The sequence below is a fragment of the Rhinolophus sinicus genome, linkage group LG11 (assembly GCF_036562045.2).
Source record: "Rhinolophus sinicus isolate RSC01 linkage group LG11, ASM3656204v1, whole genome shotgun sequence".
Classification (NCBI taxonomy): Eukaryota; Metazoa; Chordata; class Mammalia; order Chiroptera; family Rhinolophidae; genus Rhinolophus; species Rhinolophus sinicus.
The window spans coordinates 13139289-13157537 of NC_133760.1; the positions used below are offsets into that span (position 1 = coordinate 13139289).

General features: G+C 38.7%; 1 protein-coding gene across 2 annotated transcripts; it reads right to left on the bottom strand.

The window, feature by feature from the left end:
• Positions 1-2049: 2049 nt before the first annotated feature.
• ZNF677 (zinc finger protein 677) lies at positions 2050-17925 on the bottom strand. Of its 2 annotated transcripts, XM_074315772.1 has the most exons (5): positions 17153-17925; positions 15323-16350; positions 13235-13388; positions 10716-10822; positions 5758-5830 (listed from the first exon to the last, which is right to left on the bottom strand). In XM_074315772.1, the coding sequence occupies exons 2-5, from the start codon at positions 15335-15337 to the stop codon at positions 5804-5806; spliced, it is 303 nt and encodes a 100-aa protein (XP_074171873.1). In that variant the 5' UTR covers positions 15338-16350; positions 17153-17925; the 3' UTR covers positions 5758-5803. The 2 variants fall into 2 exon arrangements, with proteins under 2 accessions (XP_019606989.2, XP_074171873.1); XM_019751430.2 differs by lacking the exons at positions 10716-10822; positions 17153-17925 and having other exon boundaries at positions 2050-5830.
• Positions 17926-18249: the final 324 nt, after the last annotated feature.

Sequence of the window (18249 nt, forward strand, 5' to 3'; positions counted from 1 at the left end):
GGAGATGAAGGCGCTGGGAACGTCTGCCATTTGGGCTCAAGAGGTGCTGACATCAATTCCACATCTAGATTTTCTTCAGCCAGCTTGCCTTCCATGGGGGTCCCGACCCACATTTTTCTTAAATATTCTACTCCCGTAACTACACATCACATGTGCTCGATAATTCTAACCAACTGAAGTGCTTTCTCTTGGTCCCAAATTGGAAATCTGTTGCCCATGAGGTGGTGTCTAAGTAAATCAAGGTCTAGCAGCCTCTACCTCCTCGGTGCTGCTCCTTTTCATGGCTGGTGTTATTACAAGAACAAGTCTCTGGGCAGTACTTAGAAAAACTGCCTCAGAAGAATGAGGCCCTTATTGAGCTAGCATAGAGATAACAAGAAGGGTTCCATTTTAAAACCAGACTTCCTCTTGTCTATAAGGTCATGAATGTAAAGGGAAAGAGCTGGAGACACTGATTAACTCTCCTCTGCCCACATCCTGAATATACCTGAGAAGAAAACACAATCAGCAGACCTTGTAAAATAACCAGGATGTTCTCGTAATCATTTTAAGAAAAACCAGAGATTGGAAAACTCATCGTTTTTACAGAACTTGGAAAAAAACAAACCCCATTATGAGACAAGATTGAGCAGACATCTGATGACCATGATATGGAGACATTGTTTACTGACCATAGTGACAAGGATCCTGGGACAGTCCACCAGCTTCCCCTCCCCCTTCCGAAATAGCCCAAAAAACCTCACACACAATCCTATGGGGAACCAGCCAGCTCCTGCCTTCTTGCTGGTTCCCTGGTGCACTACCTACTTCAATAAAGGTTTGCTCGCTGAACTCTGCATCAGGTACAGGGCTCATTTCTATGACACTGGGACCCAAGAGACTGGTATTGTTGGCTCCGGCAGTTATCATTCCTATCTTCTCAATGAACTTAAAATGTGGAGACCCTCTTTCTTCATGTTTGTAGAACACATACTTTGCAAGTCCTTCCTCTATGTAAGCTTTCACACCACAAATCAGAAAACCACCCCTTGATTTATGTATCCTCCAAGTTTTCTATTGAAGTAAAAAGAAATTAAAAATAAAAATTCAGTGAAATGGTGTTTTAAAAAAGATTAAAATGGAATTTTACTACAGTTGAGAAATCATGGAATATGCTTATTACCGTAACTTCAAATAGATTTTTATTGCCTTTCAAAAATGGTTCTGAAAAATTACTGAATCATAGTTATTGTCTGGTAAGGACCTCCACACATTAATCTTCATGAAACAAATGTAAAAATCTTTGGCGATTATCAATTATCTAAACAGTATTTATCAACTATTTTCAACATCCATATGGTGCAATGGGATCTGTGTACATCAGGGTGAAAAATGTGGTTATTAGCATGAGTAAAATTGTGTCTTCCCAACCAAGGAGTCAGGAATCAAGATAAACGTTTAGATTTTTATTGAAGAGCTTGATTCCATTTTTTGATGTCTGACTACAGCCTCTCTGTTCTGCCCTTCTGGGAAGGGCAAGCTGATAGTACTGTTTCCCCAAAAATAAGACCTAGCCGGACCATCAGCTCTAATGCGTCTTTTGGAGCAAAAATTAATATAAGACCCAGTCTTATATTATGTTAGATAAGACCTGGTCTTGTTACAGTAAAATAAGACCGGGTTTTACATTAATTTTTGCTTCAAAAGACGCATTCGAGCTGATGGTCTGGCTAGGTCTTATTTTTGGAGAAATAGGGTAGAGCCTGGGCGCTCCTTCCTTTGGCACTAGTTGTAAGCTCACACCACAAGCCAGTACCATCACACTCGTCCCGGCTGGTTTCCACCATTAACACAAGCCAGTCACCATTCTCAGCTCTCTAGCCATTTTGGGAACAAATTGGGAAGTTGACCCTGCTCTCCCCAGAAAGGCTCATTATGTAACATTCTCATAACACTTTGGTGTATAGAATCATCAGTCTTGATTTCCAAACTAAACTTTGAGTGGGGTTCCATCCTGTTCCAGTGAGAAAGCACAAATGCAAAGTAACAAAAAATATACTGGAGAGTGAGTGAATTTATGAAATTTCTATTTTATTTTATTTTTGAAAGTCCATTGCGTGTGTTCAATCTTAAGGAAAAAACCATGAATATTCATCTTTTTGAATTATTTCCCTGAGCACCTCAAGTACAAGAAATAGATTATATCTTCTTTCTGAAAATCTCTTTTCTAATACTTTGCATATGCTTACTGTATTTCTATTTTCATTTCATGTATGGATGCAACCCATGGTCTTATTTCAGCACAAAAAAAGGCACACAGACATATAATCATATGTATGTTCATGTATGGAGAGGCGGGTTTTAGGGGGCGAGTCTGAAATTGCATTGCTATGGTAGTTCCATTACAGCCACAGAAATAATCTCTGACAGACTACGAGCTGCATAACTCAAATGCAAATTATAAATATGTATTTCCAAAATTTTAAGTTGCTTGAATCTAATATGGGAAGAAATTATTATAGACGTCATACAATCGGGAATGCCAAACGATGTATTAGTAGTGTTCATTATGAAGCACCCGGATGAGATGGGGTACGCTTGTGTGAGCTGACGGCACATGAGTCATGCAAAATTACAAAAAAATTGTATTTTCCTTATTTAGACATAAAAATATGGTAGATTCTAAACATGGTATCAAAATGCATTTTTAGTGGCCGATTTGGAATTCTTCACAAGCACAGTCTACTCTGGTTCTTTTGATTAAACTGTCCTCCAAAATTATGTATTTTCAGTTTCCAGAAGTAAGACTAATTTTCGTTGATCTATGAAATGCAACAGCTGTTACCTTTCAAAAAAGTGGGAGTCTGGGGGTGGCCACATGGCTCAGTTGGTTAGAGCGTGAGCTCTGAACAACAGGGCTGGCTGGTTCGATTCCCACATGGGCCAGTGAGCTGTGCCCTTTATGGTTCAATTCCTGCACTGGATGATGGGCTATGCCCCCTGCAACTAAAATTGAAAACAGTAACTGGACTTGCAGCTGAGCTGCGCCCTGAAGAAACACACTGTTCCCCAATAAAAAAATTTTTTAAAAGTGGGAGACGATCATTCACCCTTCATTTTTGCTCCCTGACCACATATGCCATCTCTAGTATCCCAATATCCTATTCACATGACAAACTCATTCTCTCAATGTCCTAGCCTATTTCATGATCACCTGGTCATCTTTTCCTATAATCATCAACAGAGGCCCTCAGTCACACCAACAAATAAATCTAAAGGAGCCGTGACCACAAAATGCACAATAACTTAGATAATAGTTTCACACTTATTCTCTGCCACTCCCCAGACTCTCAAATTTATACCATATTGTAACTAAAAATTAGGGTCCTACCTTTTCCAGGTTACATGGTTCTGAATAAACCCCACCTAATGAAGTAGGTCCTTTCATCTTAGTGAGCCCTTCCAACACCATCACGTGAAAAATGAAAAGCATGTAATGAAAGCATAACATCAACAGATTCCAAACTTCAAGTTGTAAGTCATCAATAACAATGTAGCCTTTTCAAGAAACCTCAAATAAATGAAAAACATTTTATAAACTGGAGATAATTAGACGTTTCCACAGATGTCTTTGTCCATTGACAACATCATTCATTCTCATGAGTTTTTTCTGTGGAATTTAACATCTGACATTGATTAATCTTCAAAATAGTATGAATTTTTGTGCCGTCCATTGAATTATCAAACATATCACCTTCATTATAATGTTTCTGTCCAATAGGAAGTCTTTGGCATATCCAGAGGTCACTGCTAAAGGTCTTGACACATTTGTATAGTTTCCATCTTGTAATTATTATCATGACCACAAAACTGTACATTTTTGATAAAGCTTATCTCACTCAATACAATTTATAAGATTTCTCCCTAGTAAGAATTCTGTTGTTTCATGAAGCTTACGCTTTGGATAAGCCTTGTGATACATTTATGTAGTTTCTCTCAAAGATGTATATTGGTATCAAGTGAGGGGTGAGCCCTGGTGAGAGGCTTTGCCACATACATGTATTTTATATGGTTTCTCTCCACAACGGAGTCTCTGATGTTGAGGAAGGCTTGAACATCTGTGTAAATCTTATCTCAATCACGTGTAAGGTTTCTTCCTACTTGAATTCTTTGACGATCCCCAAAGCTTCAGCTCTGAATAAAAGCACTGCCACATAAATTGGGTTTATGTTTCTATTCAGTATTTTCTGATGCTCAGTAAGACTTGCAAATCATGTCAAAGCTTTCCCACATGCGCTACATTTGTAAGGTTTCAGTCTAGTATGGATTTTCTTAAGATTTGAACCCTGTCTAAAGGTTTTACCAGTGTCACTAAATTTTTAAGCTTTCTCTCCAGTATGGATTCTCTTATGACTCCAAAGTTGGGAATGTCTGGAAAAAGCCTTATCACATTTATTACATTTATAAGGTTTTTCTCCTGTATGAATTCTCTGATGATCCATAAGGCCTTTACGTTCAATAAAAGCTTTGCCACACACATTACATTTGTATGGTTTCTCCCCAGTATGTATTTTCTGATGCCTAGTAAGGTTTGCAAATTGGGTAAAAGCTTTGCCACACTCACTACATTTGTAAGGTTTCTCCCCAGTATGAATTTTCTGATGCGTAGTAAGGTTTGCAAATTGGGTAAAAGCTTTGCCACAATCATCACATTTGTAAGGTTTCTCTCCTGTATGAATTTTCTTATGCTCATTAAGATGTGAATGACACATAAAGCCTTTGCCACATGCATAACATTTGTAAGGTTTCTCTCCAGTATGGATTCTCTTATGTCTAGTAAGGCTGGAATGCACAGCAAAGGCTTTGCTGCATTGATTACATATGTAAGGTTTCTCACCAGTATGAATTCTCTCATGAACCCAAAGTTGTGAACGTTGGAAAAAAGTCTTACCACACTCATTACATTTGTAAGGTTTCTCTCCAGTATGGATTCGCTGATGAATTGCAAGTCTTGAATGTCCACTACACACCTTGCCACATACATTACATTTATATGGTTTCTCTCCAGTATGAATTTTCCCATGCGTAGTAAGGTGTGAACGCTGATTAAAAGCTTTGCCACACTCATTACATGTGTAAGGTCTCTGTCCAGAATGAATGATCTCATGATTCCTGAGGTTTGAGTTTTTGCTAAAAGCCTTCCCACAGTCCTTACATTTGTAAGATTTTTCCCCAGCGTGTGTTCTCCCATACTGTGCAGGTAACAAAAAATATTTTAAAATCCTCCTACATTTATTAGAAATGTTTTTGAAGCTGGGAGGAATTTTTGGAAGTGGTAAAACTGAGGAACCATTGTTGACAGACTTCTCAAGATGATTGCAGTCATAAATTTTCTCCTCACTTTGAAATATCTGCAGTTCAGAGAGGTGTGCCTGCAAACTTAATCCAAGTTTATTTTCCAAACATTTCACATACTTTTTTCCAGCATCACTCAGATTATTTTTCAATTTTAATAAATTCCTTGTAAATGGCTTGTCATGCATGAAATATTGGTATGTATTATTTCTTACAAAATCACTCTCCTTTTGAGGAAAATTAATTGAGGATTTATTGTGTTGTTGATCTTTTATACATCTGAAATTTTTGCTACAGATCAAAGGCACTCCTTTGTAATTTTCTGCATCATGTCCACACTCAAACTCATACATATGTTCCCAGCCTTCCTTGAGGTCAAAATCCTTGGTGCTGTGGCTTTCATTTCTTTCCAGTATTAATGGATTGTGTAATTCTCCTTTATCAATGTCCACTCTCGGTAGTAATTCCTTTACTGCAAATACAGCAGGAAGGCTTCCTATGAAAAAGTTTGAAGATATTTTATATTGAATTACATAATCACACAAAAATAATACTTAAAATGAACATAGTTATGAAGTTTCTCAAGCTTGGTCTTTAAACACTATTGTGATGATCAGATTATTTTTCAGTTTTCGTTTTATAATTTTTTTCTTCTTTAATGTTTTCTCTGACCTTAGATAGTAAAATTTCAAAGCACACATTATATAATATACATAGTTTCTGGCCATATACCTGGCCAATTAAATGACACTCTGTAGTTAATAACTTGATCTATGTACTGGGTATTACATAAATGCAGATATAAAATCATAATTGAGATTTCAGACTATCTTCCCTATTTCTTAATCTTTATAATACTTTGTTAGTAATATGTTTAATAATGTGTGGGGATATGATGCATTAAAAAGATACTAAAAAACCTGTATCACAACAATAAAACATGTTAGCAACTCAACATAGGTCTGGCAGGTAAGTTAATAAGTAACCACAGTTAATGTAAAATAACAGTCTCTGAACTACTCAAGAACTCTTAATAACTAAAGAACTATTTTACATTACAGAAAGAACAGACAATAGAAAAAATGAAAAACATGTTGAGAATCACTGGATTTTGAATACCACGTTCAGGTAAACATACACTAATACAAGCATTAAGAATTAGAAAAGACTGTCTGCAATCTCAATTTTAATTTCATACCTACAGTTAGTTCATAGATCAACTCCCCTACTATAAATAATCATTTAATTGCCCAGTTATATGGGCAAATATTTGGTAGTGTGTGCTTTGAAATTATCATCTAAGGCCAAACAAAACATTAATATAGAAAAAACTGAAAAAAATTCCAAAAAGAAAACATACAAGATATAATGCAAGCAAAGGTCAATCATAATAAACATGATAAAAACTGATATATCTTATTAACTAAAGATAACTTTTCAACCCTTGTAATAGTTTAAGCCCTCTACCAGCATTATTTATTTAATTATTCTTGAGGTAAATTATCACAATTTTTCATATAAAACAAAGGGCACACAAGTTTTTAGATGTCTATCCCTGACTCACAGCGAAAGACCTCTACTCTGAACACACTAAGACTTTAGAGAGAAATTGAATATAAGTAAATAGAAAGACATACCATGCTTATAGATTGGAAGGATTAACATTGTTAAAATGTTCTTTCTACCTATAGCAATATACAGATTCAATGCAATCATCATTAACGTACCAATGGCATTCTTTCAGAACAAGATCTAACCCTAAAATTTATATGGAACCACAAAAGACCTCAAATAGCCAAAGACACCGTGAGCAAGAATAAATTGGGAGTTATCATGCTCCCTGATTTCAAACAATACTACAAAGCTACAATAATCAAAACAGCATAGTTATAGCATAAAAACAGACATATAGATCAATGGTAGGATTTCAAGGTGGGAATTCCTGTCCATTCTCAGGAATTTTTTTCTGCGTTCCCGCATCCTGAAATAGAAACCGTTTTCTGTTCTCCACGATGAATCGTTTCTACAAAGTGATGGCTGATACTACCAACCACCTGGGTTCAAGGAGCCAATTTTCCTAACCAACTTTTCTCAGGATTTGGGAACGGGAAAGCAAAAAAAATAAAATTCCTGAGAACGGGCGGGAATTCCCACCTGGAAACCCTAATCAATAGAAAGAATAGAGAGTCCAGAAATAAATCCTCACTTATATAGTCAATTAATCGACTATAAAGGAGGCAAGAATATACAATAGGGTAAAGACAAGTCTCTTCAATAAGTGGTGTTGGGATAACTGGACAGGTACATGCAAAAAAATGAAATTGCATCAATTTCTTACACCATATGCAAAAATAAACTCAAAATGGTTACAAGACTTAAATGCAAAACCTGAAGCCATAAAAATCCTAGAAGAAAATATAGGCAGTAAACCCTTTGACATCAGTCTTAGCAATATTGTTTTGATATCCCCAAGGGCAAGGGCAATAAAAGAAAAAATAAACATGGGAAAACATAAACTCAAAAGTTTTTATACAGCAAACAAAACCATCAACAAAATAAAGCCAATTTACTGAATAAGATATTTTCAAATAGTACATCTGATAAGGGGTTAATATCCAAAAACTATAAGGAATTCAATAAAACGTAACACCAAAACACAACCAATATAATTAAAACATGCAGAGGACCTGGATAGACATTTCTTCAAAGAGGACATACAGGTGGCCAACACAGACAAAAAGAAGCTCAAAATCATTTATCATCAGGGAAATTAAAACCATGTCACACCTGTCAGAAAGCCTATCGTCAACAAAAATCAACACATAAATGCTGGTAGGGATGTGGAGAAAAGGAACCCTTGTACACTGTTGGTGGGACTGTAAATTGGTGCAGTCACTATGGAAAACAGTATGGAGATGCTTCAAAACATTAAAAGTAGAAATGGCATTTGACCCAGGAATTCTACTTCTAGGTACTTATCAAAAGAAAACCAAAACACTAATTCAAAAAGATATACGCACCCCTATGTTCACTGCAGCCTTACTAATAATAGCTGAGATATGGAAGCAACCTTGGTGTCTAGCAACAGACAAATGAATAAAGATCTGGCATAGATACACAATATAATGGACTATTACCCACCAATAAAAAGAGTGAAACAATGCATTCTGAAACAACACAGATTGACCTAGAGACTATTATGCTAAGCAAAGTAAGTCAAACAGAGAAAGACAAATATTACACGTATATAACTTCACTTCTACATGGAATCTAAAAAGAAAAGAACAAATGAACAAACACAGAAAGATCCCCACAGGTAAAGAGAACAAGGTGATGGTAGCCAAAAGGGAGAGAGGTGGGAGAACGGAGGGCAGAAAAAAAAGAGAGAAAGTACAGAATGGCAATTTAAAAATAAGAGTATCACAGGGCAGCCGGTTAGCTCAGTTGGTTAGAGCGCATTGCTACTAACAACAAGATTGCTGGTTCGATCCCCACATGGGCCACTTTGAGCTGCACTCTCCTTCAAAAAAAAAAAAAAAAATAGCAGTACATAGATAAATAAAGAAAAATACAGCTATTTCTTTCAGACTTATTCACATCATAAATTCGTTAAGTAATGTAAAGGGACCAGGCCCTAAAAAACCAGGATGGCCTCTCCAAAAAAATGAAACAGACTTTAGCTTCAGTTTATTAGATACATATTATTAGGAAAAGAAGACACTATCATCTTCCCAAAGGGTTAAGTTAATAAAAAGTGGCTCCCTTGTCAAATGAGGTGACACTGTGTCCTCTAAACCAAGGTTTTTTGGTAGTGAAATCTTTTTGTCTGGGTCAAAACCAGTAATACAATCTTGTATGTTGAAAATTATTTTTGTAAGCAGGAGAGAAATGTAGAAGCAAGTTAAATGCAGCCAGTAAAGAGCAGCTGTGGGTGGGGGTCTGTGGAGAGCAGCAGGGATGTCGTGACCCACGTGAGTAACTGTGTGGACAGAGTTCTCAGAGGCTGCAGGTGCAGTTGATCTGAGTTGAAACAAAATCGCTCCCAAATGCGACCAAGGGCCTTTCATCCTGGAAAGACAAGATTGAGGAGTTGTTGCACTTAACCTCAAGTACTCCCCTCATGAAAACCTATTTTGGGACTATTACTGTGGACATTATAGGAACCCAGTTTCCGATCAAAATCTCAGAGAGTATCTCCTGCAGCCTTTAAAACCCAACCCTCAAGAAATTCAAAACACAATCTACAGAATGGAAGAAAATATTTGCCAATCATATATCTGAGAAGGGACTTGTATCTAAAATGTATAAATAACACTCTAAACTCAACAACAAAAAGATGAATAATTCAATTTAAAAATGGATGAAGGATCTGAATAGACATTTCTCCAAAGAATGTAGAAAAATGGCCAATAAGCACACAAAAACGTTTCACACAATGGATCAGGGGAATGCAAATCAAAACCAGAATGAGACACAATTCCACACCCCTAGGATGGTTATAATCAAAGAGACAGATAACAAGTGTTGGTGAAGATGTGGAGAAACTGGAACCCTCAAACACTCCCTGCGTGAATGTAAAATGTTGCAGCTGCTTTGGAGAACAGTCTGGCGGTTCCTCAAAACATTAAACAGAGTTACCATATGATCCAGCAGTTCCACTCCTAGGTATACACAGAAGAGAAATGAAAATATACGTCCAAATGAACTTATTCATTATTCTTTCATCATAGCCACAAGGTAGAAATACCCCAAATGTCCATCAAGTCATGAATGGGTAAACAAAAGGTGGTATTCATACATGGACTATTATGTGGCAATAAAAAGGAATGAAGTCCTACCTACTACATGCTACAAAACAAAATCAAACAAAAACTCTGCACACGTTTATAGCCGCTTTATCTGTAACTGCCAAAACCAGGACGCAGCCAAGATACCCTTTAGTAGGTGAATCGAGAAATAAACTGTGGTCCATCCAGACAATGAAATACTATTACTATTCAGCACTAAAAACAAACAAGTTACCAAGATATGAAGAGACACAGAGAAAACTTAAATCTATATTTAAGTGAAAGAAGACAATCTGAAAAGGCTACATATACTATTTGATTCCAACTACACGACATTCTGGAAAAGGCAAAACTATGGACACAGTAGAGATACTGCAGGGTTGGAAGGGAGAGATAAATAAACAGGCAGAGCAGACATTTTTTGGGCAATGAAAAGACTCTGTATGATAGTACCATGGTGGATATAACTCATTATACCTACATTTTCCCAAACCCACAAAAGGTGCAACACCAAAAGTGAACTCTAATGTGAGCATGGAATTTGGATGAGAATGTGTCACTGCAGATTCATCAATGATGATAAAAAATACATACCTCTCTGGTGTGGGACATTAATGATGGCAGAGGGACTGCGTATGTCGGGGTAGGAAAATATGGACAATCTCTGTACCTTCCTCTTAATTTTTCTGACTCTAAATATGCTTGAAAAAATAGTCCATTAACACAAAGTGTATTAGTCATAGGTACTAAGTAATATGAAACAAAACTAAAAGGAGTAACTATGACTATCTTTTCCAAAAATTATAGAGGCTATATATTTGGGGGAAACTAATGTTCAGTCATAAACACTCAAGAAAGAAATCCCATGAAACATAAAAAACATATTCATTCCATATCCCCAGAACCCCAACTGAAGATATAAAACAACACTAAAAGGATCACCAAAAATAAGAAAATGATTAACTAAATAAAAAACAAGATCACTTATAACAGTGAAATTTACAAAATGAAAGTATGAGTGGGTTAAACAAATCAAAATACAGAGGACTTAGCAATGCAGGCATCATCCAACTCTATAAGCTCCCTCAGTAAGATGTGTCAAAATTGCATTTTTTAAAGGTGAATGAACAACAGCGCACACACAGGATGAACAACGTGGCAGGAACAGTAGTTTGGTCAACAGTCTCACAGATATTAGGTTGCGAACTTGGAAGGTGTTCTCCTTAGGATAAGTTGCTACACTTTTTATTGCCGGCTCAAAGGAGATGATCACATTATGTCTGATCAACACTGTCACACTGCCCTAGGGAGGCACTGTTACATCCCACAGAAACCAGAAAAACAATTGGAGGCGCTCATCACTCAGGCTCTCCTGATACTTTCTCTCTCAGTATATCCAGGGACATGCTGATCACTCTTCCCAGTGGCTTCAAGAGGCACTTCTGTACGTAGCAGGATAATACTGTGATGTATTAATCACTGTTCTCCTTTAAGAATTTTCTGTTACCTAGGAAACGCTTTTCATGATGCAGTCCACCAGAAGTTGTTTATCATCTAAAGGTGGGTCATCACAGCAGGAAAAGAGGACAAAACTTTAGATCCCTGAAATGTGCATTTCAAGAACAAGTTTTAGAGGCAAAACCTTAAAGACTATCACTCAGGAAAACCACATCTTTCTATGTTCCTGGACAATGTGGAGATCTGGAAGAGGGAGAAAAACACACGATAAGGGAGTAAAAAAAAGAGGGTGATATTGTGTGGGTTCTTGTGAAGGGGCTGTGTGCTCTGCCCACAGGCAGTAGGGTGAACACCTGAAAGACTGAGCTATAGTCCCATGTAGCAATGGGATCAGAGAGAGCATTTCAGTGCCAATTCTTATTAACTGAGTCACAACCTCAAAAGATCCACCCTATTCCTCTCACACACATACGAAAAAAACAGAACTGAAGAAATGGCTGAGAGGCCTGAACAAGCAGAGGGCTTGACACAGGCCCAGGAAACTTCATGGAACCTCAGATACACAGAAAGATCAGTCCTTTAGTCTTTATCTCTGTGAAGTTCCCCAAGGACATAACATGTGAATGGAAACTGAATGGGTCCTGGGGTCAGGACTAGAGGCCTCAGCTCTGATCTGTATGGACTGAGAACCAAGAGAGATCAAGGAGAAAGAGGGCTCCCTAGAGACAGCCATCTAAATCCCTCTCAAACCAACGCACCAAAATGGCCACAGGGGCCAGATAATAGTGTGGAAGGCCAGGATGACGGCTTTGCCTTAACTCTGCATGAGCTGGAGCATCATGGTAGACTGGAAGTTTAAACTTTAAACTTTACGCATTTAATGACAGAGTGATTAAATGTGTGAATGTGAATGTGTGTGCCTCTGTGCAGGAAGATTTCCTGAGCACTTGTAAGAAACAGACTTTTATTCTCTTAAATATCTTTCCCATTTGAGGAGAGTTTTCCCAGTTTTAATGTAGCAGCTTACTCTGCGCCCATCTGAACTCTCGTGTTCACATCTCCATACATTCCCACCTGTCTGGATGTTTCCCTATTTTCCCTTCACATTCCAGGTTCAGGGCTCTTCCCCTTGTTCCAAAATGGAGATAATATTTAACTCAAAAGAGATTTCGATTTATGAAGAAAAACCGAACATGCTATGTTATGATTTTCCAGAACACATTCCCAGCTCTTTGCTCAGCTAAGAGAGTACATACACTGTAGATAAGTCTAGAAAAGCATTTCAAAAACTGGTCAACTGACGGCTTTCTTCTGAATGATGAGGGATTCTTTTAAGTATGCAGAGATCTAACTCTATTCCAACAACAACTGAATCAAAAGCATAAGGGTAAAACCACAGAATGAGATATTCTTAAAAATTTGCCATAAGGTTTTCTGACTTCTATTATTCTGTATCCAGCACTAATCAGGCATAAAAAGTGCAGAATTTCTAAAGAAAGGGAAAGTCGAAAGTCCACATGCCTCATGAAGAAGCCTTTCCTTCTGGATCAAAACAGCTTCAATCACCGTCTTGAACAGGGATCTGAAACTCAGACAAGCAAGTCGCTCCCAAGAGACTCTCAAATGAAAGCACGAAGACATGCAAAGATAGTTACCAATTTCTGGAGGGAAGTTACCCTCACCCAGGGAGAGCAGGTTCCTGTAGTTCTCTGACATCACGTCCCTGTACAAGGCCCTCTGGGCAGGGTCCAGGCATTCCCACTCCTCCTGAGAGAATTCTATGAACATATCCTTGAATGTCAACTGTCCCTGAAAGGAAAACACATTTCACCAAGGGTACAGGCAGAGAGTTCTTATTTTTGACACAAAAGAGAGGTAGAAGTGTGCAAAAATGAACTTGACTGGAGTGAGTGTTCTGATTCATGGTAGATAACCCTGAGGAATTTGTATTATCTTTCTTTTTGAACTGGGGGTAACTCACCAAATACAAAGTTAGCCATGTTAAAAGTACAATTCAGTGGCATTTACTACATTGTGCAAATATCACATCTAGTTCTAAAACATACGTATCAGCCCCAAAGGAAACCGTTTACCCATTAAGTAGCTGCTTCCCATTCAACCTTTCCCCCATTCTCTGGAAACCACTAACATGCTTTGTATCTCCATGGACTTATCTATTCTGCACATTGCATGTAAATGGAAACTTTGTGTCTGGCTTCTTTCACTAAGAATGTTTTTGGTTCACCCATGGTGTAGTTTGTACCAAGACTACATTCCCTTTTTATGGCTGAACAATATTCCATTATACAAGTATACCATTTTATTCATTTATTCATCCACTGATGGACATTTGGATTGGTTCCAGCGTTTGGCTAATGTCGGTAGTGCTGCTGTGAACTCCTGTGTACAAGCATGTGTTTGAATACCTGTTTTCAATTCTTTGGAGCATGTAACCATGAGCGGAATTACTGGAGAGATAACACAGTTTAATTTTTTAAGGATCTGTCACACTATTTGTCACATTGGCTACACCATTTTACCAACAGTGTATTAGAATTCTAATTTATCCACATCTTTAAAGACTTGTTATTTTTGTTTTACTATAGTTAGTTTAGTGAGTTTCATATTTCACTATGGTTTTGATTTAAAATTTTCCTAATGACTAATTTTGTTGAACATCTTATGTGTTTCTTGGCCATTTGTATATCTTCTATGGAAAAATGTGCATTAAAGTTGTTTGATCAGTTTTTAATTGGGTTTTTTATATTTTGATTGTTGAGTTGTAGTAATCTGTCAAGTATTATGGATAATGGACACTTATCAGATACCTGATTTGCAATTATTTTCTCCCATTTGGTAGACTGTGTTTTTATTTATGTGATAGTATCCTTCAATGCATAAAGTATTAGCTTTGATAAAGAATAATTTATTTTGTCTTTCCCTGTTTTGCTATTGGTGTCATCTAAAAAGCCAGTGCCAAGTCCAAGGTTATGAAGATTTAACCCCGTTTTCATCTAAGGGTTTTATAGGGTTAGCTCTTACACTTAGCTCTTATATAATTCCTATGTCTTGGCTAATTTGTAACCATTTTTATCTAAAACACCTGTTGCATGGGAGTCCCTAACACCATGGATTTTGTGAGATGTGCAGTGAATAATTTGGAATGCTTGCAGTTAGACAATTAGGTTCATTTCACATTTTAATACTAATTATGTAACAAAACACCTTCTCTATCCCTTAGTTATATCTATGGACTCCGCATTCTATTACACATTCTAAATATTTTAGAGTCAGAAACACTCATTCACTTCTTTAATTTCAAATGTATTTATAAAATCAGGCAAAGTCAATTTCCCGTCAGTCTTCTTTCCTAGAGGTACTTGGGCCTTTGTGCACATTACTACACCTCCACATATGTAGTCTTTTTGATCCTGGTTTATATAGAAGCAAAAAGGCTTTACTGACCAACCTTGCTGACACCACAGAGCCTTCTCCCCATCTCTAATCCACACCTGAGTACACACCCCTTCACAAGATGATCATCTCAAAGGAGCCTCTTCCCAAGTCCCATGTCACTGGGTCCCAGTGAGATGGAATCGACATGGAGACAAGAGGAGACTAAGGGAAGGCCGTGAGTGTGAGTCAACATTTTAAACAGGGCATTTCAGAGACTGAGAAGATTAAAATTACAAATAGAGCAATTTAGGAAGGAGAGAACAATCAACAAGGAACATTACTTTTACCTGGAAAAGGGCCATTCCTTCCTCTTCTTCTGGGCTTATTTCTCAGGTAAGAGTATTCTGTGTTACACAAATATATTGTTTAATGCTTTGAATCCACATACCCCCTTCCTCTGCTACACGTACACACACAAGGAAACCTTAATATGGGGAAAAGACGATTCTTTGCTGCCCACTGAAACAGGAGGGATGCAGGGACAATATACTCCTATACAGAGACCCAGGAGTTTATTACAAATTTCTTGAGCAAGCTCTTCCGTCCTGCTGCAACCCACACATCCTGCTGCAACTGCACTGTCCTTGTCCACTGGGCACTCGGCCAAAGGAAACTGCCTCATCCAAGTTCTTGGCTCTTCCCTAGGCAGCCAGCATCCAATGGCCAGTCGGTGCAGGATACAGAAGCCTGTCCCTTCCCTCAATCTGGACCAACTCTAAATGGCCATCCCAATTCCAAGGCTTTCTGCTGTAGCTACACAGAAAAATTTAGGTTTTGGTCCTTAGCATAATGTGAAATCATAGGAGGGTTTAATGCTGGGAGATAACGCTGTCAAATATAAGATTTACCCATGAAACAAGAGGGGGGTAGAAGCAGAGAGGCAGGTCTCTGTTTCTGAGCCTTTGTCCCTTCCCTTTTTCAAGTAGTTTTCATTAGTTTTGGAAGACTGGGACACATTTCCAATCCTAATTATAACTGGGCACACTCTTCTAGGAAACTGCCAAATGCAGACACATGGCCAATTCTGAAAATCTCTTCAGGGAACCCACTTGCTCACACTTAGAATTCCTGGTTTACCCTCTCGATTCCATGTTACGGATGGCTGCACTGAGGCTCTGAGGGGGAGTAATTTTATCAAGTTACCCTGAAGGGGTCCGAGTTGAGGGAACAGAACTGGGTGTAAGTGAATTCTGAAATGGTGGCCTGGGTAGGGCAGTAGAAAAACTTGTCCTAATTTCAGATTATCTTTCACATTTCTGAGCAAGAGAAACTTCTCTTTCACGGATTTAATCAAACCCATTTGATTCCTCTTTTCCTGAAAAAGATTTAAAAATATGCAATTACAAATAGTTTTTAGTCCTGGTCTACATGAACTCTGAGAAATCTCTTCATCATGAACAGATGGATTCTGCTAGAAAAAAGTTTCACAGCAATCCAGCCCATCCTTCAACACTGCAGAGAAAGGGGACTTCAGGGGAACATCTATTTGGTTGGAGACTTCAGCTCAGAACTCACTAATTTAACGGATCACTTAAGGAAAGAAAGAAGTTGTTGAAAAACTAACTGCTTACAATAGGTTTGAGTGGTTAATCTTACCATATGCAATGAAATACAGTAGTTACTTACCAGACATCAAATAATAGTTAAAATATATGATAGACTAAAAAAGGATATAACCCTCATAGTCTGAACAAGAGGGAAAATAATTTGGAAATTAAAAAAAGTATCCAATGAATTTTGGGATTCAAGTTAAAAAAGTGTGAGGATACATCAAATTTAGAACATGAGCCACAGAAATAAAGGGGGAGGGTAAAACAATACTGTTAACGAGCATTTTAAAACGTACCATGTGGTGGCAGAAAGTCTTTCCCCATTCCCCAGGACTTGGAACTGACTGTGCTACCTAGTCTCTGCCTTCTGCATCAACAGCGGTTGCAAATGGAATTATCTTCGGATGCAATAGTTAGAAAACACAGACACTCGAACACCTGGTTAATCAACTCACGCTCTTCTGCATAATTTAAATAATTAAACAAATCTTACATTATTTAGGGTACAAAGCCAAAAGTCAGTACGTAATTATGTCATGCTCCGTATCCAATGAACTCAATACTCACCTAGGTTTGGTGCCCCTCCTCCCCCATCCACCACTATGTGTTTTGTTCTCTGCACACCGTATGTCTTTGTCCTTCAGTTTTTCTCTTTTTCCGTTTCAGTGTTTCCCCATTTGTAGGCATCCTTTTGTTTTCCTCCCTTTCTCCCTCCTCCTCCTGTTTGGCGCCCTATCTGTTGTAACATGTTCCCTTCCCTGCCGTTCCTTCTCCACTCGAACGCCATACATTTGTGTCTCTTTCTCCCCTCGTTGTTCCACCTCCGCTCTCCCTAAAGGAGGCAGGGGAGGGCATGTATCCACTTCCCGAACGAGGACTTTGCCGACGGGTTTCTGCTGGAGAAGGGGAGTCCGGAGAAAGGTTTCGAGAAGGAAAACTGATCGGCAGCGGGTCGGTGTCTACGTGGACCGACGGTAAGAAGAGTTGGGGCCGCTTCCTGACTCAGAAAGATTTTCACTGGAAACGGACGGAGATTCCCGGACGCGCACGGAGCGACAAGATTCGCGATGGCTTATGGGGCGACGGCACGAGCGGCAAAAGGGAGAAACTCACAGCAAGAAAAGAGCTGGCTCAAAGATTTTAACTTACGGGGAGACCCTCTAAATTCGGATGTGGAGGAGGGGTGCCTGAGGATCCCTAAGCGCAGGTTTTAACGAGAAAACCGTGACTCACCTGACTATGCCCGTTTCTCCCCCCATCGGTTTCCGGGGCTGCAGGAAACCAAGCGTGCGGAGAAGGGCAGGGTAGGGGCGGGGGCACATCGCAGGCAGCGGCGGAGGGGGCGTAACCGACGTAAGGGCGGGACCTGGGCGGCGAGCTCTGGTTCTCTGTCTCGCTCCAGGGTGTTGCTATGATTCTTTGTCCTCCCGCCCAACCATGTGGCTTCTGCTTTTTGGTTCCTTTACATCTATTCAATGTCCTTTGCTGCCAGGCTAGGTATAGAATTAGAGATGCACAGGCCACTTATATTGCAAGCGGAAATATTTCCTCTTAACAAAGTGAAAATATATTTGGGGAGTGGATAGTAGCGCGTGACCTGGGAGCAAAGAGGGAGGAGCCCTGGGAACTGGGAGTGAAGGACGGGGTCGTTGTGGGCGGTTGTT

Excerpts from the sequence above, each read along its gene's own strand:
- ZNF677 (XM_019751430.2), bottom strand. Across the intron at positions 5,831-13,234 it reads TAACTTCCCTCCAGAAATTG|GAAGCCTTCCTGCTGTATTT; the intron begins GTAACTATCTTT and ends ACTTTTTCATAG.